Source organism: Struthio camelus, chromosome 1, assembly GCF_040807025.1.
Source record: "Struthio camelus isolate bStrCam1 chromosome 1, bStrCam1.hap1, whole genome shotgun sequence".
Taxonomy (NCBI): domain Eukaryota; kingdom Metazoa; phylum Chordata; class Aves; order Struthioniformes; family Struthionidae; genus Struthio; species Struthio camelus.
In genome coordinates this window covers 194,838,481-194,864,505 of record NC_090942.1, presented here as the reverse complement: position 1 = coordinate 194,864,505, position 26,025 = coordinate 194,838,481, and the positions used below count along the sequence as shown (strand labels likewise).

Here is a 26,025-nt window from a genome sequence, read left to right as displayed (position 1 = left end):
GCTACCCGTAAGCAGCTTACAGGAAGACATCAAACTTTCTCTGCACCAGCCACCCCTAATCTGCAAAAATGCAATGATCTCTTCACTATGTCCTTCAGATTCAATTTGCTACCAATTCTCCTATCACTCAGTTGTGGAGACCTAATCCTGTAGACCAAGCATCCAGGTCATGATTTCTTGTTAAAATCTCTGAGAACTGCAATTCACACATAAAGGTTTTTCTTAGCAGCGCCACTCCCAAAGATTTCAGGGAAGTCATCAGCCAGTCCTCACACGAGATTTGCATATAACATTAGGTTTCAGTCAGTCTTTCAGACTTTTTTTGGGGCCATACCACTCTTTCCCTCACCAGCGTTGCATATGGTGGCTTCAGCTCCTCCAAGACTTCTCAGTCTTTTCTTTTCTTGGCAATGAATTCTACCCCCAGAACATACATTTTCTCCTCAATCTTGCCTGTGAGGGGAAAGGACAGGAGGAGGAGTAGACAAGTTTTCCAAGGTAACAACTGGCTGCGCCGCTGGTGTTGGCAACAGGGCTTTGGTTTCTATGACCATGGGGCCCTGTCTGAAGATCAACAGCTGATGGGGAGAGATGGGATCCACCTTACCAAGCGGGGCACGTGTGTCTTTGCCAACAGATTGGCCAGCCTGGTAAGGAGGGCTTTAAACTAGGCAAGACGGGGGAAGGGGAGTGGTATAGGGACAGGGTAGTCAGTAAAACACCGCTCAAGTCAGGATGCCTCCAGCGGGTGCATGCAGCCAGGGGAGACAGCATGCAACATGGCTGTGGAGGATCCTCTTGCACCTCTCCTGGGAAGCCTGCGTGCTTGACTGGCTCTCTGAAATGCCTGTATACCAATGCGCGCAGCATGGGGAATAAGCAGGAAGAATTAGAGATCTGTGTGCGGTCGCAGGGCCATGATCTATCTCATTGCAGTGACAGAGACATGGTGGGGTAGTTCACATGACTGGGATGCTGTCATGGATGGCTATGTGCTTTTTAGGAAAGACAGGCCAGGAAGGCGAGGTGGTGGTGTTGCTCTTTATGTGAGGGAGCAGCTAGAATGTATGGAGCTCTGCCTCGGGGTGGATGAAGAGCAAGTTGAGAGCCTATGGGTAAGGATTAACGGGCAGGCTAACATGGGTGACACTGTTGTGGGGGGTTTACTACAGGCCACCTGATCAGGAAGGGTGGTCGAAGAGTCCTTCTACAGACAGCTGGAAGTAGCCTCACGATCACAGGCCCTGGTTCTCATGGGAGACTTCAACCACCCTGACATCTGTTGGCAAGACAGCACAGCTAGGCACAAACAGTCAAAGAGGTTCCTGCAAAGCATTGATGATAATTTCTTGACTCAGGTGGTGGAGACGCCAACGAGGAGAGGTGCAATGCTAGACCTTGTACTAACGAACCAAGAAGGTCTAGTTGGAGAGGTGAAGGTTGGGGGCAGCCTTGGCTGCAGTGACCACGAGATGGTGGAGTTCAGGATCCTACGAGGAGGGAGCAGGGCAATGAGTAGGATTGCAACGCTGGACTTCAGGAGAGCTGACTTTGGCCTCTTCAGGGACCTACTTGGATGAATCTCCTGGGGTAGGGCCCTAGAAGGAAGAGGGATCCAGGAGAGCTGGTTAATATTCAAGTGTCACCTCCTCCAGGCTCAAGAGCAGTGCATCCCTCTGAGGAAGAAGTCCAGCAAAGCGGGCAGGAGACCTGCATGGAGGAGCAAGGAACTCCTGGCCAAACTCCAACAGAAGAAGGAAGTACACAGAATGTGGCAAAGGGGACAGGCCACTCGGGAGGAATACAGGGACGTTGTCAGAGTATGCAGGGGTGCAACGAGGAACGCTAAGGCCCAGTTGGAATTAAATCTGGCAAGGGATGTCAAGGACAACAAGAAGGCCTTCTTCAAATACATCAGTAGCAAAAGGAGGACGAGGGAAAACGTGGGCCCGCTGCTGAATGGGGCGGGTGCCCTGGTGACGAAGGATACAGAGAAGGCAGAGTTACTGAATACCTGCTTTGCTTCCGTCTTTACTGCTAAGACCAGCCCTCAGGAATCCGTGGCCCTGGAGACGAGAGAGGAAGGCTGGAGAAAGGAAGACTCTCCCTTGGCTGAGGAGGATCAGGTTAGAGATCTTTTGTCCAAACTTGACATCCATAAATCCATGGGCCCTGACGGGATGCATCCGCGAGTGCTGAGAGAGCTGGCGGATGTTATCGCTAGGCCACGCTCCATCATCTTCGAAAGGTCCTGGAGATCAGGAGAGGTGCCTGAGGACTTGGAAGAAAGCCAATGTCACCCCAGTCTTCCAAAAGGGCAAGAAGGAGGAGCCAGGAAACTACAGGCCTGTCAGCCTCACCCCCATCCCGGGAAAGGTGATGGAACAGCTCCTCCTGGAGGTCATCACTAAGCATCTGGAGGACAAGAAGGGGATCAGGAGTAGTCAGCATGGATTCACCAAAGGGAAATCATGCTTGACCAATCTGATAGCCTTCTATGACGGGAATGACTGGCTGGGTAGAGGAGGGGAGAGCAGTGGATGTTGTCGACCTGGACTTCAGCAAGGCTTTTGACACTGTCTCCCATCACATCCTCCTAGGTAAGCTCAGGAAGCGTGGGCTAGATGAGTGGACGGTGAGGTGGCTTGAGAACTGGCTGGATGGCCGAGCTCCGAGGGTTGTGGTCAGTGGCGCAGAGTCAAGTTGGAGGCCTGTGGCTAGCGGTGTCCCCCAGGGGTCAGTCCTGGGTCCAGTCTTGTTCAATGTGTTCATCAGTGACCTGGAGGAAGGGACAGAGTGCACCCTCAGCAAGTTTGCTGATGATACTAAACTGGGGGGAGAGGCTGACACACCAGAAGACTGTGCTGCCATTCAGAGGGACCTGGACAGGCTGGAGAGGTGGGTGGAGAGGAACCTCCTGAAGTTCAACAAAGGCAAGTGCAAGGTCCTGCACCTAGGCAGGAATAACCCCATGCACCAGGACAGGCTGGGGGTTGACCTGCTGGAAAGTAGCTCTGCCGAGAAGGACCTGGGAGTGCTGGTGGACAACAAGTTAAGCTGAGCCAGCAGTGTGCCCTGGTGGCCAAGAAGGCCGATGGTCTCCTGGGGTGCATGAGGCAGAGTGTTGCCAGCAGGTGGAGGGAGGTGATCCTGCCCCTCTCCTCAGCCCTTGCAGGGGGGAGGCCTCCCCTGGAGTCCTGTGTCCAGTTCTGGCCTCCCCAGTACAAGAGAGACATGGCCCTACTGGAGAGAGTCCAGCGGAGGGCTACCAAGATGATTAGAGGGCTGGAGCACCTCTCCTCTGAAGAAAGACTGCAAGAGCTGGGCCTGTTGAGCCTGGAGAAGAGAAGACTGAGAGGGGATCTCATCAACGTGTACAAGTATTTGAAGGGGGAGTGTCAAGAGGATGAGGCCAGTCTCTTCTCCCGTGGTGCCCAGCAACAGGACAAGAGGCAACGGGCAGAAACTGAACCACAGGAAGTTCCACCTGAACCTGAGAAAAAACTTCTTCACTGTGAGAGTGACAGAGCTTTGGAACAGGTTGCCCAGAGAGGTAGTGGAGTCTCCTTCGCTGGAGATATTCAAAACCCGTCTGGATGTGATCCTGGGCAACGTGCTTTAGAGGACCCTGCCTGAGCAGGGAGGTTGGACTAGATGATCTCCAGAAGTCCCTTCCAACCTAAACAATTCTGTGATTCTAACCTATTTGCTCTGGGCTTCTCATTCCTCTCCTCCAGACTGAAATTTAGAAGGGCGAGGAAAGAGAAGATTAACATTTCCATCCTTGCTTGCAGGAACGTCCCCTCTAGTTCTCTGTTTTGCTCCTGTCTTGTGAAAATGGCATCAGCTTTCAGTAGCAGAAGATGGGCGAGACAAGAGGAGGGACTCCTTACAGGCTATACTTCCCTGGAACGTGTGGAAATAGAGACAGTCAACCAAAAGGGTTCTTCCCCTCTCAGTCCAAAGAAGGAAACAGTTTGCAAGAAAGTAAGAATACTCAAACAATGTCACATTAAGTCTCTTTCCAGGCCCAGCCAAGATCACAATACTCAGCTCATTTGCTCATGAGAAGAAAAAAAAAAAAAGATTGCTCCATTTCTCTCAAATTCAGTACAGCTGCAATTAAAGCACTTGAAAGGAATGCTGAAATCTGTATTTTCAAACATAATCCCAACACATTTCCTTAGCCATTCCAAAAAAAGATTTAATTTCAGAGAACATCTCACTGCACCTTATCTTTGTAGTCTCTCAGCGTAGCTGAACCATGGTACTAATAAGCAACTTGAACAATCAAAAAATACCACAGTTAATACAGAGTTAAGTTACAGAGTAACAGCCCTTTCCCAGCATACTCCTGGCTCAGTGTAAGATCTGACAGTTTGTCTCACAAGCAGACTTTTCCCTGGCTTTTTAAAAACAGTTCATCAAGAACACATGAAATAAAGCTCAGGACAAATCACCCTGGTCAGAAATTTCAAAGCTGGATCAGAAGCCTGCTTCAAATTGTAATACATAACACAAGCTTTACCCTTAAGAGGGAAAAAAACAAAAAATGAATACAGTGATTTTACATCAGGAGAGATTTTTAAGAAATTGAAACTTGCCTTAATTTCAATGACAGGAAAATTTATTCAATTTACGAATCCTGTTCAATATGACCCCGTAAGAACCAGAAAGCCTATTTTAGAGAATAGTTTTCAAAAGTTATAAAGTTTCTTGCCCAATTTGTTCACTTGTTCAAGATTGATGACAGTCTTATCTAAAACTACATCAGCTGTGCATGCAATGCTCTTTCTTGGTAAAGGACATTTCCCAGAAGGTAGGCACCACTTATGAAGTATACTGTTTCAGGAGAATAGTGTTTGATACAGTGGACATTCACTACTCCTCACCTGATTTCGTTCAGAGAAGCAGAGCTTCACAGTCTCTTAAGATATCTTTCATTTGTCCTAATTTCAGACAAAAAAATCCAAATCAAATAAAACCACACCCCCCCCACACACACGCAACCTGTGACCATTCAATGTACATTTTAAAAATAGGACACAAATGGTTTACATCTTCCTAAAATATTGCCCAATAGCTGATGTCCAGTACCTGCCTTTGACCATGGTAACTCTAGAGTAATTTGAGTTAGTTTAGCCTTTTTTTGATTGCTTGATGGGTATTCAGGGCTCAGTTTAGAGACCAAACTCAGCACCTCAGTAAGTTTACAAAATGCTTACTGATTTTGAACTACACATATTTAAGTCTATGGGGTAAATGCCAATTTCCTTTTGACAAGAGGAATATTTTCATTTGTTCCTTCTCCAACTGATATACAAATCTACAAAGAAAAGCTCATTGAAAGAAAAAGGAGAAATTACAGTGAAAGATGGTACAGATTTTGTCCACAGATTTCTTAATGTGAGCATATAAGGCACTGACTTTAACAGCACTTCAAAGTGGAAAATCATTAAAATTTAATAGCTTTCAAAAAAAATTGCAAAAGTGTATTACATTTTTACCTTTAAATCTAAAGAAATATGTAAATTTCATTATTAAAACACATGACTACCCAATGGGTTACAAAATAAACAGGATATTGTTTAAATTTTCTATCTAAACACTTCTATCACTCTTCAGGGAATCTATTTTATAACAAAGTATATAATTTTGCATGATAAAAACAACATAATCAAACAGCAAGAGGCATCTTAGTAAAAAGAAGTTTATTCATCTGTTATATAAGCAAATAGGTAAATAGTCAGCAAAGCCTTTGTGCCATGACTGTAAACTTTTTATTTAAAAAAATTGTGTTAAAAAGCAATACAGGAATTTCCATTAATGTTCTAAAAAAGTTTGTTCACATCTTGAAAGAAAATACATTAGCAACATCTCCCAGCAGAATTCATCTTTAAAAAAGTAAAACTCTAGGTGCAGAGCTGTTCTACAGTATAGTATCCTCTACAATTTAATTTAATCACAGGATTGAATATCATTCATCTCTATCTCTAGAACATGATCAAGAGTTTATCTTAAATAGATGATATTCAATGATGTGTTACACATTGCCACAGGTACTAACATTATCAAGAGTGCACAACTGAATTTCACTAACAAAGCAAGACCTTTTTATATACTGAGTCATAACCCTTTCTAACAATACAGTTAATTTAGCTATATGCCTTTAAAATCATGTACGTTTTCCAAGGAAAAATACTAAAAAATCCTATGGTCCAAATTCTGCTCCCGCTTATATTCACAGGATAACATAAGCACCATCAAGTTGTGGATTAGAGCCAAAAAGCTTAAAGAGAATCAGTGGGTCTGTGAATGCAAGGGAGAAAAGAACTTGACCCATGTCTGTAAACATTCACAAAAGTCTGCAGTCAAAAAGTGCTGGATAGGCAGCCTATCCGCAGTACAAGTTTTTTTTTTGTTTTTTTTTTTTTTGTTTTTTTTTTAAAACACAGAGGAATAGGGGCAGGGAGGATGTCATGGAACATTATCTTAGAGACAAATTAAAAGGCTTTTATGTACTTCAGAAAGGCATATTACCAGCTAGCTAAACCATACTCCAATAAAACATAAACCACTTCTATCCAAATATAGTACAGGATCATTTCCTAGCTCTCCTGTTCAGATCCAGATAGCAGAGCACTCAGTTCAGCAGCAAGCCCATGACAATATTTCAAAGCATAAGAAAAGCCCCAAACCCCTCTGATCTAGTCTCCCCTTGACATACTAGTGATGCTAACAGGAGATTCTCACGCATATGAAAGGATCCAAAGAACCATAAACTGATCTCGACCCGTGCACACACAAAAGGCGTGCATCTAGACTAAAGATCACCAACAGCTTTAAGTATCTAATTTCAGTCTAGATCTCATTCTACATTAACCACATATACCATACAAAACGTAACAGAAGTATAGGCGATTATACACACTATTAAGTATACTTGTTCTCCTCATTCAGTTTGACAGCCAATTGCTCTATTTACATATATGTCTGTTTGAACCTTCCCAATCCTGTAAAAAACCAAACATTCAACTCAAAAGCTACAAAAAGAGTCAAGGATGCTCAGCAATTCACAGGATCAGACCCTGAATCAGTTTAAAGCAGTCATGACCTGGTTTGCCATCGGACACAAACAGTTTTCCAGAAGCATTTTATCCTCATATTTCCCCCTCTTTCTCCAACTCAGATCATGCTCCTACTGAAGTGGAGTGCAATTCTGTCAGCCTTCAAAGTGAGCAGGATCAGGCTCTGTCAAGCAACTACTGCCGTCTTTAAAAATATCTGGTACTTATTGCCATCCACTCTGGGGTAGACTTGTCTGCAAAGAAAACGGTGTTCCTGGTGTTGATGGATAGTTAGCAAAACCTTCAGGCTGAGCTGTATAGTTCTCCAGAGCAGAAGCAGAATGTGCCTTCAGGAAAGAAAAGTAGTCAAGCAACAACACTGATAAAAACAAACAAAAATAAAGCAAAACTGCAGACAGAATACTAGTCCTACTCAAAAGGTAGACTAAGCTTATCTAAATTATCAAACTCTGATGATAGCTTCAAATAAGCTAGGTAGGTCGAGGACAGAAACAAGTCGTTTCTTGGACAAAAGACATGATAAAACTAAACATTACCTAAAGGCACCTCAAGCTTGCCTAACAACTATAGTATTTGTAGGAACCATCAAGGTAAAGGCACAACCCCAGAAGAAACAAATTCAAGAAAAACTGAATTTTGTGACAGAGACACACATGAACCAAGGTAAGAAATCTCTACGGACAACTGTTTTAAGTATTCAAATCTCAGACTGCAACTAGACCAAGATTTTACAACCAGATGGTCAGTTCACCAGATTTAAAAGAAATCTAATACAAATTCTACCTACTCCGTTCTTTTTTTCTTTCACCTCTCACCGTTTTACCAAGATTTTTCAAGAAGGGTTTAGTCATATTCATAACCCCCAGAAGCACTGTACATTGATTGGTCACCCAGGACCTTCAGCAGAAATTTAATGCAAGCTGTTCTTTATCATCAGCCTTATAATCAGTTCTCAAACAGGTTAGGGGTGTTATTTTCTATTTGCACGAATCCCAAAAAACTAACACCCAAGTATATGCTCAAATGATTACTGAAAGTAAAACAGTATTAACAAATAGGCATGTTACCTGTAGTAGTGCTGACTGAGCAGCCGCACTATGCTGCAGTTCCTGTAAGGAAGACTGTGCGGCACTTTGAGGAAAGCCAGGGATACCAGGGAGAGATAAAAGCCCAGGAAAAACTGTATTTCCCGGCGTCTGAAGTCCAGAAGTCAAGCTGAAAGAATGAGTCAAGACATAGCTGTTACTAGGAACGCCTGCATGCCATTTAATCCTATGTATCTGTATATACAAACTTATATCTACATAAATATTAGAAAAGCACCTGTTTTTCTAAACCTCATAAAGGCTAGATTTTCCAAACAGAAGCCCAGGCTCTACCCACTTACAAATTACTCATGCACATAGAAGCCAAGACCGCTGAACACACATGGACCTGAGAAGGGAAGTCAGAAGGTTTTGTACCTCGGCTGTGCCTACTGCTTGCACGCAAAATCTCATAGACGAAAGTTAATGCTGAGTACTTCCTAAAAATCATAAAAACATCTAGGATATTTTCTGCTATTACCTGAATGTGTCAGTGGATGCCCACGTGGGATCCATTTTTGTAAAATCCTAGGAGGTGCCAAGTACACTCATCTGGGAAATAAGGTCACTCAGCACCTCATTGGATTAGACTCTGTGGTAACTGGGACTACTGAGGAGGATAATCTATTCAGCAACTATTAGTTTCTAAAGACAGGTGGAAATCTACTGGTGAACTAAGTCTAAAAAATTAACTCTGCTTGCTAACTATGACTGAAAATAATTTCTACACCTAAAGTAAAACCAGTGTTTTGCTCAGAGAAAAAGAAATGGTTCTGACCTCCTTCAGAAACAAACATACCCAGCCTGTGCAACAAGTGCAGAGTTGAAGTTTGAGCTAAAGGCCGAGGCAAACCCTGGCAGGACCGGAGCCGGAGATGGGGCTGTGGCAGCTGCCGGCAACGGTGCAACTGCTGCTACTGCAGAAGATGCCTGGAGGCCAGGGAAAGAAGGGAGAGCAGGAGTGACAGAGGGTGTGTTAGAGACAGGAAAACCAGGGAAGGATGGGTTTGATGATCCCAGAGGTCCCTGGGCAACAGAAAAAAGGGAAGGGACAGCACTGGACAAGTTAAGCGAAAAGGGTGGAGCAGAGACTGTTGCTGAGGCAGCGAGTCCTGAGAGTACCGCTGCTGTGCTATTCACATGAGAGGCAGACACAGCTGAAGCAGTTGTAGACGGAGTAGCTAACAAAGACCCTGGGAGAGTGACAGGTGGCGTAAGTGCTGGATTACCAGTAAAAGCAAAGTTACTGGTTAGAGATGTAAAAGGAGGAAGTCCATTAAATACAGGGGCAATGGGAGCAGGGGAGCCATGTGGAGCAAGGGAAATGGAAGCCAGAGAAGTGGAACTGTTCAAAGGAGCACTCAAAGAGGAGAGACCTGATAATGCTGGATTTAGGGAACTGGGTAAACTGACTGGCACTGAAGCTGCTGAAGTGTATGCGCGCCCAAGTGCCGACAGTCCTAGAGCACCATGAGAAGGGCCGGCTGAATGAGAAGGACCTTTGAAGGCTGAAAGGGTAGGACTCATGGGTTCTGTTTTGACCAGAACTGTGGGGATACCTGTGGCAGCTGGGGCTGATGAGAGCTGCTGATCAGGATTAGTAGGGCTTGTGCCATGCAAGAGGGAGGCTGAGGAACCACAGTTGACTGGCAGAATAGACGGTGAAGTGGTTAAAGGAGACTGTGCAGGCAATGTCGGAGGAGTGGAACTAGAATTGGCCACAGATGGGGATGGAAGACCTGGAAAAATGGCCAGTCCAGGTGTGGAGGAACGCTGTGGGGTGGGGGTGGCTGATGGTGTATAACATTTGTTGACAGAGGAAGCAGGAAGGTCAGAGCTTTGATTAGCAAGGGCAGATAAAGAAGCAAGCTCACTTGTCATAGCAGAGGGTAAAGTAGATGAATTGATTAATGAAGTGTCATTTGATGTCAGAAATCCCTTTAAAACAGACAAAATTGGGTTAGGCAAGCTAAGTGAACCAGGAATGGTGGTGGCAGGGGAATTAGCAATTGTAGAGGGCACGGGACTAGAAATCCCCTGGGGATTGGGTGGCAAGGACAAAGGGAGGCCAGCAAAAACTGATGACAATGGAGTAGGATTATTAGCTGAAGCAACTGAAGAGGTTGCAGAAAAAGGGAGGCTAGCAAATGGTGCAGTAGCAGATGCAAAAGCTTCATTAGGTGCAGGTGTGGCACACGGTGTAGAAGAGCCTTGCAGAGCTGGTGTAGCAGTGGGTATAGAAGCCAGCCCAGAGAAAACTACAGGGACAGGGGTAGAGGTTGCACTGTGAACAGATGTGACAGGAACACCAGGCAATGAAAGGGATTTGATGACAGTAGGGGTTGGAGTTGATGGCTGAGATGTATGGATGGAAGAGGAGACCTGTCCTGGGAAAACAGGAAGGACAGGGGTAGACATGTTCATCCCAGGGATGAGTGGAGTTGCAGGTGCTAATGGATGGCTTATTGCCTTGACAGGTGATGGGGTAGGGACTGGAGTAGCAGCAGGTGTTGAAGGATTAGAACCATGAGGAGTAAAGAGCTGATTCGCTTGTGCAGAAAAAGCTGCAAAGAAACAAAACCAGTAAGAATACTTGAAACTGTGAGAAATGTTTGAAATCAACACAAACACATTTTATACACTATTTCAAAATATGATACATAGGCAACAACTAACAAAGTGTCTGTATATAAACAACCCACACTGGAGCCTATGAACACAAAATAAAAAGGCATGTACAAACATATAACAGATTGTATATTATGTAGGTTACTACTTCTCTTTGAAAACCTTTATGGCATCTGTTACCTTTCCATGATCTCATGTAAGACCATTTAGATACTCAAATATACTCTGTAAGAATCTCTAAGTGATACAGGTAAACATCATCTCTCTCATCACTAACACCTAGCTGTACCCAAACTAAATTTAACATTCTAGAAGCCTCACAGGGCTCCTCTGCATTCACTCTCACTGAAGGTCAGGATTTCCTTCAGAACCAACTAGCATAACACGCCATGATTTCAGAGTTTAGTCAACAACTGAAGAAAGACAATTTCAAGTGATACTATTTTTCTTCTGTCAAAATCAGGTCATTCTCATCACTGCTTCCTTCATATTTTGATTCTAAGAAGGTGCACTTTTGAATTCATGTGTATCACAATACAATAATAAGGTCAAGTGTCAATGTTAGCTTATTAACAAATATTTCTAGAAGTCTGAAGTCATCTACAATAGAGGCAAGCGCCTGTCACTCTTGATATCAGCTTATATCAACCCTACAAAGCAACTCAAAGACACATCAAGCTGTAAGAAAAGAGGAAGGCATACTGCTAATGGCAATGTGAGGGTTAGTGGAGAAAGGCTGCATTTACGAACCCTGGCATATCAAGAGCTTTGAGATCTTTATATGTAGTTCCCTGCAGAATATGAATATGTTAATCATTCCTCTCAACCAACTCATGTTTTATTTTACTTTTAAAATAATCTGTCCAACTATAAACAAATCACTGATCCAACCAGCCAAATATCACTTACATAAGTGTGCGCAATAAACTAGATTTACCTCTTGCCCCATTTCTACACACATATACCCCAAAAACAAAAATAGAGTTTTTTAAAAACATGGACCTAAATTGATACAAATTCCTCTTCTATGCATCTGAAAACTGTAAAACTAGTTAGTTTGCAAACAATTTCCTTTTACGTATTCATTTCCAAAAAGCTGGACCTAGGTTGCTCTGGATTCTTTCCCTACCTCATCTCATTTCCAAACTGAAGAGTCTCCTGATGATCACAGTTCTTAACACTGACAGCAACAACAGCTACCAAAGAAATGCAGCTGTAATAGAACCCAGAGCTATTACTGAAGCTCTCCTCCTCAGAGGGGATTTTCACTCTTACATTGTATTGATTTACTTTTATGAACTACCTTGTAAACACATGCATATGCATTTAAATGGTATATATGCATAAAGTGAGTCTTTAAAATAGAAATGTTCCTGTAGAGTCATCCCTGGACATAGTGGAAGAAAAAACAACACAACTTTTTTTTTTTCCTCCTCAGAAATATTTATAGGCTCTAAACATGGTCATCTTATCTAATTTGGGTATTTGCTAGAATGCCTGACCTAATACACAGTAGTTCCTCAGTTTCTATTTGTCAAAACTAACAAAGTCTCATCAAAGCAAGTATAAGTAGTTGGGCATGGGATTTATTATTTGCATCACTATCACCCTAAGACCAAAACCTCGTATTTGGTATACTAGAATATATACTCTGCATACTAAGTACCATCCACATACAGACCAAAAAACCCACAACTTTTCTGTAAAAAGAATTACAGATTTAAGAGTGCAGATAGACATAGTTAGATGTAAGTCTGCAATAAGATATTCTACATAGGGATTTCAACAAATTAGAAACAAAGGATCCACTTAGCCCGTTTGTATTCCAACTTTTCCATTGTTATTTGTATACGAAATAATATGAATGGGTTTTCAAATAAGCTGAAGTCCAGTGTTTTAACAACTGCAGAGATACTAACAAAGTGCTTCAGTGCATTACATTTCAAAGCACATCTTGATTTAGCTTTTACATGATTTCTCAAATACATATATAGATGCTTAAGAATAGAAAACTTCAATGTACTAACACAAAAGGCCACATTTTAGTGTTTCAATACCTCAAAGTGCCAAATGCCTGAGGTGACTTTTTCCTTAACTCTCAAGCGATCTTACTCCAATAGCAGTTAAGTATTTACATGATTATTAAAATCTCACTAAAGAAATAAAAGCTATTTACATTTTCTGAAGAAAGTTACAGTCAACACGCAATCCCCCTGAAGATTTGCAGTTACCTTGATTTTGGGAAGGTTTTGCCTGGCTGGAAAGATCTTCATTTTCTAAACAGAGAACAGCAGGCAGTTATTTAAAAGAAGATAGAACTCCAGCAGAGAATGATCCTTTCACAACAATGGAGGAGAAAAAAAAAAATACCAGTAACATTTTTAAAGGCATACATGCCTTACCTGGTACAACTTGATTAGCAGTATATGGTGGAGGAGCTGGTAAGCCTGGAGCTATTACATTAGCTATTGGAACTAAGCCAGCATTGTTGTAAGCACCTGAAAACAAATGCAACATGCACCTTGTTGTCAAAAAAACACATCTGAATAAACCAATAAGTATCTTTCTTTAAAGGAATATTTTCAAGGTTGTAAAAATATTCCTTCACAAAATAGCCAGAGGTAATTATCCAGGCTGTTTTCAAAGTCTGCCCAGGTGACATGCATTGTAATGTAAGTATAAGTAAGGACAGTTCTCTAACCATTTTTAACAGCAGAACCAAATAGAAACTAATTTAAGTTCTGCTCCTTGAAACAGCCTGGAAAAGTCAGGTTTCTGTTGCTTTCAGTTCCATGTTGACTGAAAAACTCAGAGGGAGAGGAGTGATTTGGAGTGTCTGCAGCATTATTTGTTCTTTTTCTTGTTCCTAACTTAGACTGTTGCAACTCTTCCTTTAATGTTAAAGCCTTTAGAAATAAAGGCACAAACGCATAGCAACAATCACCCACCAGCCTTCCAATACTAGTCAGAAAATTATGAGAAAACGTCCCAGCTCTGCACACATTAAATATTTAACCTATCATTCTTCAATATCCCTTTAAATGTTAAGGAATCGAAGTGGGATAGCAGACTATTTTGATATAAAACATTTATTGTACTTGACATAGCAAAGATAACTTCCCTCCCTTTTTCTTTGGGGTAACTCTAACTGCAGTTCTATAGCTATGACATATGTTTTTGAAAAAACATCAGAATTTAAAGAACAGGAATACATATACAACAACAGGCCTGAACTAGCATTTTAAATGCATACAAATGTATGCTTCCTATGAAAAGACAGCACATGAACAATATTCAGAGCGCAGTAATACGCCATACAAAACTCCTTTGAGATTTCACACTTTTATAGCAGTTCTACCTAAATTTTGAACTTAGGTCATGAATTGTCATGCCAGAAATCTAAAAAAGTAATTAGTGATCACTGTGCCACCCAGGAAGGAGATGTCATATGAGTTATCTATATGAGACAAAACTAAACATCATTGCCATTGTTTTTGACCGTTGCTTAAAAACAAAGTTAAATAGTCTCAGGTCAGTAACTGCAATCTCATTAAACATATGTGTGTGTCTGTATATATATGTATACACACACATATGTCCATGCATATATAAATAAAATGCTTGCAATAGCTAAAAGCAATAGAAATAAATCTGCTCCCACTTTCCAATATGCTTTTGACCTCATAATGAAACATAACTCACTTAAGTACTGGATTCAAGTAAATCATCAGTTTCCCATTAACAAGGAATTTAAAAAAAAAAATCATTTTAAAGCCTAATAAGGCCCTAAAAGCTCAAAAGCTATTTTGCATTCTAAAATCTGCTAATATTTAGGTCTAGTCAGAGGCCACATTTTGTGCCCTAACTTATTTTTGATAGGATTCATCTAACACAAATTTGAGCTAGTCTGCAGATTTCCTTTATACTCATCGGAGAGGAAGTCACTTCTACAGCACAAAGCATCAGATTTTCTCAGCTTATTTTAGTCACTAGTAGTGTCCAATTTTCTGAACTGACTACAAAGATTTGTAAACATCAAGTTGGTGAGATGACTCACTCTTCAATAGCCAAACTACTAACACCTCAAACTAATATTAGCACCTCCCTGAAATCTCTAACACCAGTGAAAAGCAAGCTTCCAAACCAGAGCTGTCTTTGTTATGCAGTACAGAATGGCAAGGTTAAAACAGCTTTCAGCTGCTGCATCCAGAGACCAGTATGTTAAGTACTCCAACCTATTCCTCCAGATAAGTAGCAACTGAGCAGTACTGCCATCAAATACTGTGGACAGTTTTAGGTGGCTGGATTCCAGCTGCAGATGATAGATGCACTGCTAAGCACCTTGCTCTCTTCCACAAATGTCTGCAATCAAACAACTGATGTAGCAGAGCAAAGACAGAAGATGCTTTTGTGAAAAGACTCAGTCTTGCCTGAGGCACAAGGTTAGGAAAAGATACACTCAAACTCTGCACACTGCAACCAGTACCTCCCTTCTGAGATTGAAGTCTACATGCCTAAACTTTTCTTTTAGGGAGCTACGTTACACTGTGATGCAGAGAAAGTGAAGACACTTACTGCAGGCAATTGGGAAACAGATTATTGCCCTTCAGCAAGTTTGTGCATATTGCCATCTAATTTAGGTGTGCCTGATTGCATCCTAAATTCAGCACAACAGCAACAGGTCAAGCCAAAGCCCAAACCTTGGTCACAAGTTTGTGCAACAAAACAGCCTCAGTTTTATGTTACATGCACAACACCTCCCACACATGAAACATTTTGTTGTTAGAACAGGACTGTTAGTTTTCTTAATGATGTGGATGTTGGAAAAAGAAGCCAACATATTCTTCATTTTATTAACTCTGCAGTCATGACAGGAAGAGGTAGAAACTAGTATTCAGAGCATGCTTAGGAAGCACAAGCTAATTTCAGATATGATCACGGTCAGGGAAACTGACACAACACACTCTTTACTTAAAAGGCAAATGGATGAAACAATAGCATCAAGCTAAAACACATAGAAGCTTACTTGGTGCAATAGTTGCATGTGGCCGACATGGTGGGATGGGGTATGGAACTGGTTTGTGTGGATTGTAGGTTGATGGAGCCTACATAAACAAGAAACAAAAACAAAAAACAAAACGGAAGAAGCAATAGTGAAAGCGTTACCTAATGTTTCTCACACAGAAAGTTAACATTCAGATACTGCAAAGATAGCTGCTCTTCATGAGAAAAATATTATGATATTAAATTTCATCATAATTACTACAGCGGCTGCAAGTGTTTCACTCCTAAAGAGAAGGAAACACACACCACTAGCATATCTTTAGATTTTAATGTAACACTGAGTGCAGGTAGGAAAAAGGTAGGTCCCTCCTACCTGGTAGTCTTCACACCCCACAGTCTTTGATTGCTTTCTACTCTTAAATATTTAGCACATTTAAAAATAACAAACACTTATGAAGTTATCTATCCCTTTAACATAATACAGTTCAGTGGGAAACACCTCATAAAAGTGCAAATAAAATATTTGGTTAATACCTCAAAACTCATAGTAGAACTAGTATCAGATTCACTGAACGTTTTTCCCACATGCTTAAAAGTTTTGAAATACAGATCAGCTGTGCTGTCAAGAAACAAGAATTTCCTTTTAAGGCACCCCCTTAGTTCAAGCTTTCAAGACGAATGCATTTTTTATTTTTATGTGGAAAACCCTCAGAGACTGTGATATAAAGTTTGCATAAATTTGTATCTAAAAGTTCCACTAGCTCATGACAGACTACTGAAATTGCTTTTAGTTTTCTCTTCTGCTACTACGATTTAAATTCTGCCCTGAATGCACACAGTGTATCCACTAGAGAGTCATATTCCCCAATAGAATACAGAAATACGGGGTCACTGAATATTATTTTTTGTTATAGAAATTAAGCTTTGCTTAAACTGCTATTCTACAGTCTTCCTGTAACATAACAGCACTTCATAAAAAGCCTTATGAATTTAGGTGTTGACTGCACTTTCTTTATGTTTCATTTATTTATTTATTAGACATACTGGTTTGGATGGTCCAAGTATACGGGCTGCTATTCCCTTTCCTTCATTAGTACATTCTTCTGCGTCCTTTTTGATAGGGGTTCCCTGAAATAAGATAGTTAAACTATTAAGTGTTAATTTAAAAGCAAAATTTGCTACAGAATTTCTTGCATATTTGCCTTAATTCTAAATTACAGTCACAATTCTGGATATTCTGAATGTGATACAATCATATTTGTTCAGAAAAAAAAAAAAAGTGTGTTCTATGCTTGTAAAATGTTAAGAGCATTCCAGTAGTTTGGTTTATAACATTGGACTCCTGTAAGGGGACACATACTACACAGTCCACGTTTCAACATAACCTGTATTTCTGGCTCTCAAAGCGTTCACAAGAAATACTTAATATGGTTGCTCAAAAACTACACTAGGATTAACAGTAGTACCGTAGTGACCACATTAGGTCATCTCACCTACCTATAGTTAAGGCTCTTTATACCTCTAGTTTCCCTCATTCTGTCAAATATAGCTGTAGTTTACAATCTTTTCTGTATATGAACAAGATCTATTTATGCAGTAATCTTCACACAAAGCAGCACAGTAAAAATGTGCAAATAAAAATAACACAGGTTGACTAAGAACACATAACGGAGTAATTCAAGAAAAAGAAACATTGCTTTTACTTCCATTCCTCCTTCCATGTATGTGAATCCTGGTTCGGTTACACTACACTGAATCCTAAATCAAGAACACTATGAAAAGCACAAGCAAGTGATCATGCTTACTGGGAAAATTCCATTTATGCGGCTTGGTTTGCCCTTGGGATAAGGGTTGCCCGGAATCATGCCACAGGATGATATCATAGCATGAGGAGCCTTACAACCTGTTTTTGAAGCCTGTAAAATAACCAAATAAAAGAAATTACCTACTATTAAATTCAGTGTTTTAAATAAATGAATTACTCTTTCATGACATTTAGACTACATGAATCCATCTGTTCAGAACAACCCAAAGCTTTGTCTCTCCTGGATGTCAGATCTTCTTCCCAGATAACCCTTTTGAGATTCTGCCAAAGTCCCAATTGTTTGGAATAACTCAGCTCATCTCCGCTTCTACAAAACTTAGGTGTAAAACCTTGGTGTTCTCTAAAGCAAACTCAGACTGTGTCCTTAAGCACTGCTTACATGTCTGTGTCCCTTTTTCCATCTGATCCTGATTCTGGACAACCTTCTCTGTTCTTTGCACGTGCATTACATAGTTCTCTTTCTGCAGCTGCTTCTTTCAGGTCGTCTTCCACCAGAAGTTTCTAGCAGCCCTCATGGTAAAAGTCTTTATTCTGCCATGACCATAAGGATGGAAACAATACTATCTTTTTAAAAAATATATATATATATATCAAGAAAATTAGAGTATCTCCAATACCTGCTCAAGAATTCTTCTGCATCTTTTCTTCTCTGACATATTAATTCTGAACAGATCTTCAATAAGGCGATAATTCTGAGCATCAACAATGTTGCTATAAAGGAAGATATTGACAAACAATTACTATCATTTCATATGCTTACCAGAAACAATGCACTATGGAAAAAACCAAACAACATTTATTCAAACAGTACCCAACAGTATATTAAAAGAACATAGTAAGTTCAGATCATAACATTATCATTAAGATAAAAACCTCAGACTTAAGTATGGACCTCATACCTGTAAGTGAAACATGGCACTAGAATTACTTACCAATACAAAGTAATGGATAGTGACTAGACTTTATCGTAAAAATAACCATGTTGACAAAATGAATTTTGCGTCATAGCAGTTCATTAGAAAGCTTTAATTGCTACTAGCACACAATTCCCAGCACAGCACAAAAACAGCAGCTATGAGGTTTGTCAATGTCTCTTATCTACTCCAGAATCAAAAAGACGAAACTCCTTGCAATTCTCCCCATGTTCTGCAATGCTAATGAAACTTTTCAGATAGCTCCAAAAAGTACCTTCCCTTCCCCTTGCTCTTCTCCCAAAAATAATGCTGGACACACCTAAGAGGACACCACAATCCACAAACACAGTAGGTAGCCTAATGCCTAATTCTATACACCTGGTTCAAAACCCAGACCGCAGCACCATAATTGTTGTCAAACGTCCTCCCCCTGCACCCACCCCAAGCTGCTGGAACTACAGTACAGCCCCTTAAAGGAGGGCTTCTCAACGGAAGAAAGTATTAAAAATACATAATCAGCAGAACGTTGAATAAAGCCATGTAAAACATCTTAAAGAACGGTACTAAAATGTGAATACACTTTTCAGCTTTTCTCTAGTTTTGTTTATGAAGTAAGTACAAAGGCGTGGGTTAGCATTTTAATGTCATGACTCCTTATGCTCTTGCACTGCAGAAACTCAACAGTTTAAAAAGTTACCACCCCCCCCCCCAACACCAGCTAAAGAGCGGCAACTAATCAGCCTATGTGCGCCAATCCCATTTCAAGGGGGAGTAAAACAGGTTACTTTAATGCGCTGCTGAAATTCCTTTAGGCTACCTGGTTTGCTTTGGACTAAAACAGATTAGGAGCATTCACACAGCTTCCTACAGATCAACTACAAAAGCAAGACCATGTTTATATCCTAAGTCTTATTTATTTATAGATATTTATATCAAGAATTTATATGCCCCAAAACGTTCAAGCTGGCTGTGATAAACAGTATTTTATATGCAAGGCAGACACGCTTTATTAAAAAAAAAAAAAAAACCACCCTCAATCACACACTCATCCACCCTTCATTCATATAATAAATCAGAAGAGTTCTAATGTAAATAGATGTAAATGGCAGATCCTCTGAAGCAGCTATGTTCAATAAAAAAAGATCTTGCTGTATAAACATACATTTAAGATATCCATAAAATTTGTATAGACATTGGATCTGTAAGTTAAATGTGCCAATTTAAAGCAAGTATTCACTTAATTTTCACAAATATAATTTTTACATAGCTTTTAAAATCCAAAAGGGTTCACAGACAGGCTGTAGCCTTACTCATTCTGATCTCCAGGATTTTACATTTCACTGAACAGAAGCAAGCTTAAGGATCTCTTAATTTCTTAGAAGACTGGGGAGTCCACTTTAAAAAACACTGGTGAAGTGGCAGATTTCCAGCAGGCAGAAGCCTGCATAGCAGGATGCTCCAGACTCGGATGCTAACTATGGAATTTTACACATCTACTTATTCTTCTTTTTTTACAGCCCCATTGATAATGGATTTGCGCTTCTGAATAGAGTTGTACTTTACCTTAAATGGCCATGTTGCTTCCTTCTAGAAATCTCTTTTAAGTTTTACATACTCTAACATTAATACAAGTAATAATTACATCTTACGGAAATACAACATGAGAGGTACTTACGAAGCTAAGATTTCTAGGGCAATAAGTTTGTCCTTACTGAATGTGAAACAGTTGAGAATATTAACCATTTTTGATGCTGGAACAGCCACTATTTTCTGACAAGCAAGCAACAAAGAAAAAAAGTTTACATAAAATAAGGCAGTACTATTACTTTAAATTCATAATGCAATGTGGTAACAGCTTCATATCAGGTATTGCAGTAAATGTTTAATATTATCTCCCTCTCACTGGGAAGGGGATTCTATGTGCCAAATGCTGTGCAAACAACTCTAAAAAGCACTTGCCAAAGAGAAAATAGAAAAGTTATCAATAGCTACAACGGGTAACTGTTCTTGGGATATAGAGAAAGGTAAAAGATACTTCAGTAAGAAGAGATATCCTGTTTAGAAGTATGAAGGTTGTCATTACGATACCTTTGAAAAAGAAACGGGAGAACAGGAAAGCTTGAAGATTAAAGGGTGGATATATCAGTTGGGTAAGTACACATTACAAAATTAAAGGCAGATACAAGGTTATTCCATAAAAACTTACATGCTGTAAAGCCTTTATTGCCTTGAGCTGTGGTTCAGCCCAGGAAAAGTATCTCAGTAACTCAACGACCTGCAACAGAAAGGACTCCAATTAATCCTTTATATGCATTCTAAAATTACACTAATGTATGCTAAAACATGTCCATTTGTGATACTTGATTACCTCAGCGCATACCAAAAACTAATGTTCTTTTTGTTTATAAGCAAGTTCTTCAAAATCCTGCCTCGTGAGATCATGTTTTTTATGGAAATTTTTAAGAGATACTTATCCAAATATATATTTGAATATGTGCCCAACTACTGCCATAGTACTAAAATTAAGTTTAGAGATTAGAGATAATCATTAAAAGCATCTCAGACAGCATGGCAACAAAACACATATAGAAAGAAAGAAACAAATAAAGAAAAAAGATCTCCAGAGTGCCAAAACAGCTGGATACTTGTTACTATGTACCAGTTTAGAAACCGCATCCAAAATAATTCCAAATTCTGTGATGATTAATCTTCCCCACATGAGGAGCTAAAATGTAATAGTTCTGACAATATAAAACATTTTAAAACTATTTTTAACAGATTAATGCTGATATAATGTTTAAATCTCCTCAGTTATTTTAAAAAAGTAAACATGATCCATCTGAGTACGATTAGAGAAACCGTCTGCATTACTGGATACACAAAACCAAGAGCTCCATTTAACTCATGTCAGTGTTGACTTTTACCTGTTCACTTGAAAAGTATCCATGAACATATTCGATAGCTTTTAACTTGTACTCAGTCAATACAGCCTTAAAGATAGAGAAAAAAGACACATAAGTAGCCCATTAAACATTATAACACAATCATCTGGCTAGATAAATCTACTAATCTGAAAAATATCTGATTTTACAAAATGATATTTGCATCAATTACACTGAAATATTTCTAAGGAAGAGTATACTCCATAGACAATTAAGCAAACAATGACAGACAGAAAGAGGATATTTAATTCTTCTGTTAGGAAAAGCTACTCATTGGCTTAAAATTGTACTGAAAGAACATCATAACTCCCTTTGCCTCTAAGGTTTACATCAACTTGATGTTAAACACGGTAATACAGTACATTATTCATACAGTATTTTCATATGTTTCCCATAAAATAGTTAGCAGAGTATCTTATTTCAGTGATTTTATGAAGAGACTGGGTACCAAGTCTGTAAAGTTAGAACTAGCTGTATGAGAAAAGCTTGCTCCAGAGGGTGATGCCGTCTTATCAGTACCATCCAATAGCTTGAACTTTAATACGCAATCATATAAAGCGAAGGAAGCAGAGTAGTCTAATGCAGTATTGACCACCATTTCTGAGTTGGCAGCAAGATCTAGTTCTGGTGGTACCACATGGGTCATGCAATAGCAAGGGCCTCCCCCCTCTCCTCACACCCAGCTCATTGATACATATAAAGGACAAAGAGATGGGGCAGGAGTTCAACTGTGACCATTCTATATAGCACATATCCCTCTTCTCCGCAGTTTGCATGGCCCTCATCCATTGATAACTGCCATGCTAACTACTCTCAAATCACCCCCAGCTTCACCCACCACACCCATTTCCACCCTCTTCCCAATTGCACTGTATAGACCTAAATCCCATCTACATTCTTTTGCTTTCCCTAGCACTCCACACCAACAGACCTGCTGTTCTCCTTCACTGGAATTCAATTATGAACAGCACGGGTGCACAGAAAACCACCTGCATACCGTCCTCGGCAAACCCCGTCCTTTTTGTGTCTACCAGAAATGCTGAAGTCGCAGAGTTAAAAACACTTCTCTCTCTCATACTCTTTTTTCTTCTTCTCTTCCTTTCTTCTTTTCATACGTTTAGGAAAAAGTCTATTATCTCATATAGCATCATATGACTCATAATGACTCATAATAAGAACACAAACAGAAAGCACTGCTGAGCATATTTACGAAAAACTTTTTTGTTAATAATCACAAATCCACATGGGGAAAGACGGAACTTAGCTGCACATTAAGATATGTGATTAAGTTTTTCCTACTAACAGTAAGATTGAAAACATAGCGTACTAAAAGGATTACCTGCAGACAGCAGAAAAAAAGCAGTTTCTACCACAGGGCTAGAAATGAGGTTTAAACAAAGACCCAATAGCACAGATATGAAATTAGTATTTGGAAAATGAACTTTAGGCAGCAGAAATGTAGGCAGCCAAGCTAGTATTAACAATGAACAGCATTAAGGGTTAACAGTAAGTCTGGTTTATAGGAATACAGGCAGAGCACATACAGGAAGTATAATTGCCTGAAATTACACGTCAAGAAAACCTTTTGTCTGAAATACTTACTAGCTGCAGGGAGCAGTATTCGAGGGCTGCACTGCAGTAGTAATAATATTTGAAGCATTACTTCCCCCCTTCATTAATTCTCAGAGAAAATACATGATGTGAAAGTTGTTTCTTGATTTCCCCCCAAATTTCCCATAAAAGATCTTAGGGTGCAAAGAAAGAAAACACCTAGAAATTTCTTCTACTTTGGAAACTGTTAGCCTGACCTACTACACAGAATGGCATATATTTGTTTTATCTGTGACAATGACCTTATGCAAAAGTGCTAGTAAGAGCAGTTGGGATAACAAAGGGTCATCATCGGGGCTTTTGTGCAGAAGGGGCTCATACGTCAGTACTTTTCAAAGGTTTAACACTACAATTGCAGTTATCAGGATATCTCAATCTGAAACTAAATAGACTTCTCTGGGGCACCCAACTCCAGGCAAAGCAGATGGCCTCTCCCAGACAACCTATCATAACAAGAATATCTATTAGGAAAGTGGTAAAGGATTATATCTCTGCCATAAGGCAATCTTATTGCTGACAAGTTCTTCAGATTCATGCCAAAATAAGTTTAACAGGATACATAACTGTTCTTTTGTGACAATTAAGTCATTCCTCCTTAACACTTCAACTACAGCAAAATATATCATTCTAGATTTTCACTTGTCACGTAAGATAGTTAGTTTCAGAGGGTCTAAAGGATCCAGACATTTTTCCAGCTCCCTTCAAAGTAGTCTCTTCCCTCCTCTTGTCCATTTCTAGCAGTTATGGAAACTACCCCAACAACCAATCTCTAGGTTTTCTGTTAAAAGGAGGCCTCTACGCAGAAAGGAATGAGAGCATCTACCCAAGAACAGGAAGCCCAGGTTTGTATCTCTGCTTCCTATACCAAGTAGGTATTTCGTTCAATGAGGTTTTCCAACAGGAAAGGTATAAGCAGAATTCAGAGAATGGATCAAACCCCACGATTTTACATTCTGGAGTCATGTGGGTGAACGCTCCTGAGCATTGGGAGATATAGCTTTGATCAAAGAAAGCTGAGGACAGGTTAGAACTCAGCCACCTCATGTCTTAAACATGTATATCTTAAACCATCATATATAAGGTGATACCTCACATTATAAATTAACTTCTCCAGTCACGTCAAACAAAAAAGCAAAAAAAAAAATCCATAATTTGTTACTTTAGCTTTTATTCCTCAGAACTCATATGAAAATGCTGTGATGATCTAGTTACTTCAAAGGAGCATTTTTCAACTACATTTCGTCAGGTCAGCGCTAACAGCCTAGACAGCGTCAATCTTCTGAGAAAACAAAAATGGTCTGAGGCAAAGATATGCACTCAGAAGAAACACATTAAAAGTACTTTCACAGGACAAGAAAACAACACACAAAAACAACAACAGATCAATTTAATCACCTAAATTTCCATAATATCTTTCAACTGAAACTCTTACAGAACCTTGTAGACGAACAGAATCTGATGGCCTGCCTTATCACTGCAAAAACATTTGGCCTGTCTTCAAACTTACCCTGTACACAGGCAATCATTCCAGGACAAAAGCGTTTGACTTTGCAACAAGCCACTCCTCAGGAGCTTAAAAAGCTCCTGAAGGCGGTGTTATTCAGGGGAACTAACACAAACACGCTACTGAAGGTTAAACGTGACATGAGATCTGAAGAGTCACCTACAGCATACAGGCCAAGGGCAAGAAGCACAATGCATATCTCAAGACTTTTCAACTCTGCGCTTAAATTTTACAGTCGTCTGACGTACACGGGGGACATTCCATTGACAGTTTAAAAGAAGCCTGCAAGAAGCCCTTTCTTTTGTCCTCAAAGCATTTAAATATAGTTGCTTAGCTTTTCATGAACTATAAAAAGCTCTGCATCTCATTAGTCAGCTCAACAATCTCACAGACAGCAAGTATATCACACAAAGCCTTACGCTATGTTATATCTGATATACAAAGGCTAGCTAATGTAATCTTCATTCAAATTTTCAAGTGAATAGTAAAGAAAATGAACATCTGAGAGAGTGTGCTCATCTACCACAATAGTCTGCAACCAAACGGTTAAAAGCAGCATGCAAAATAACAAGTTACCTTTCTAATTTCATCCAGCACGGTTTCAAACGATTTCTTATCCATCTTTATTAGCTTATTCAAGGCAGATATTTAAAGAGGAAAGAAAAAAAATCTAGGCCAAACACTTTACTGAAAGCGTTAAGAATATGGGATAAAATATATATATTCCATCAAAGAGGGAAGGAAAAAAAAGAAACAGGGCACTAAAGGCGGCTTGGGATCTCCTTAGCATCTGGGAATCGAGCGCTGGCGCCTTTGCAACGCGGGACGCAGCGCCGGAGACAAAGGCGGAGGGCCGGGCGCTGCCCGCCGCTCGCGCCGGCCGGGGAAGAGCCTGCGGCCGCCACGGAGAGCAGGAAGGGCACGGCCCGGGCAGCGAGGCCGCGGCCGCCCGGAGCGGGCGGGCGGACGGGCGCCCGGCGACAGCACCGCTCCTTCCTGCCTTTCCTCCCTCAACACGCGGCGCGGCGGCACGGCCGGCCCGCGCCCGCCCGCGGGGCGCCGCCGCCCCCCATGGCCCGCCGCGCCGCCACCCTTTGTTACCGGCGGCCGCAGAGGCCGAAGCGCTGCCGAGAGGCCGCCGGTGAGCGCGGGGTGGGGATGGGGGCGCCGGGCCTGCCGCGACCACCAGTCCGCCAGGGGAAGGGGGGGGGGGCGCCGCGCTGCCCCAGCCGCCGACAACGCGCCCCTCAACGCCGGCCCTGCCTCGCCGCCGGGCGCGCTGATATGACATCAGAGCGCCAGCGTTCCCCCCCCCGGGGCCCTTCCATGCCGGCTGCCTGCCGCCATGCCCGCACAGAAATGGCGGAAACTGACGCCAGAGTCGCCCAGCTCCCGTTTCCCCGCAGTCGACCCCCAGCGCCGGC

The 26,025-nt window shown here is 40.9% G+C and overlaps 1 protein-coding gene and 1 long non-coding RNA gene across 3 annotated transcripts; both read right to left on the bottom strand.

Moving 5' to 3' along the window:
• Positions 1 to 558: 558 nt before the first annotated feature.
• Positions 559 to 3,355, bottom strand: LOC138065594 (uncharacterized). The gene is made up of 3 exons (XR_011138658.1): positions 2,999 to 3,355; positions 2,361 to 2,779; positions 559 to 2,278 (listed from the first exon to the last, which is right to left on the bottom strand). It is a non-coding gene; the product is annotated as an uncharacterized lncRNA (long non-coding RNA).
• A 2,343-nt stretch (positions 3,356 to 5,698) lies between these two features.
• Positions 5,699 to 25,879, bottom strand: PROSER1 (proline and serine rich 1). Of its 2 annotated transcripts, XM_068929966.1 has the most exons (14): positions 25,703 to 25,871; positions 25,178 to 25,231; positions 21,469 to 21,534; positions 20,751 to 20,819; positions 20,220 to 20,314; positions 18,248 to 18,341; positions 17,611 to 17,721; positions 16,850 to 16,933; positions 15,828 to 15,906; positions 13,204 to 13,299; positions 13,033 to 13,077; positions 8,973 to 10,737; positions 8,156 to 8,303; positions 5,699 to 7,414 (listed from the first exon to the last, which is right to left on the bottom strand). In XM_068929966.1, exons 2-14 carry the CDS (start codon positions 25,220 to 25,222, stop codon positions 7,292 to 7,294), a joined length of 2,820 nt encoding a protein of 939 aa, XP_068786067.1. In that variant the 5' UTR covers positions 25,223 to 25,231; positions 25,703 to 25,871; the 3' UTR covers positions 5,699 to 7,291. The 2 variants fall into 2 exon arrangements, with proteins under 2 accessions (XP_068786067.1, XP_068786068.1); XM_068929967.1 differs by lacking the exon at positions 20,220 to 20,314 and having other exon boundaries at positions 25,703 to 25,879.
• Between the last annotated feature and the right edge of the window lie 146 nt (positions 25,880 to 26,025).

What these genes read in the sequence shown, in the direction of transcription:
- PROSER1 (XM_068929966.1), bottom strand. Translation starts at nt 25,222, where the DNA reads ATGGATAAGAAATCGTTTGAAACCGTGCTGGATGAAATTAGAAAG. An exon ending in GCAGAAGAATTCTTGAGCAG is followed by an intron (nt 17,722 to 18,247) that starts GTATTGGAGATA and finishes GTTATTTTACAG; the next exon opens with GCTTCAAAAACAGGTTGTAA. An exon ending in CTCAGTCAGCACTACTACAG is followed by an intron (nt 7,415 to 8,155) that starts GTAACATGCCTA and finishes TCTTTCCTGAAG; the next exon opens with GCACATTCTGCTTCTGCTCT.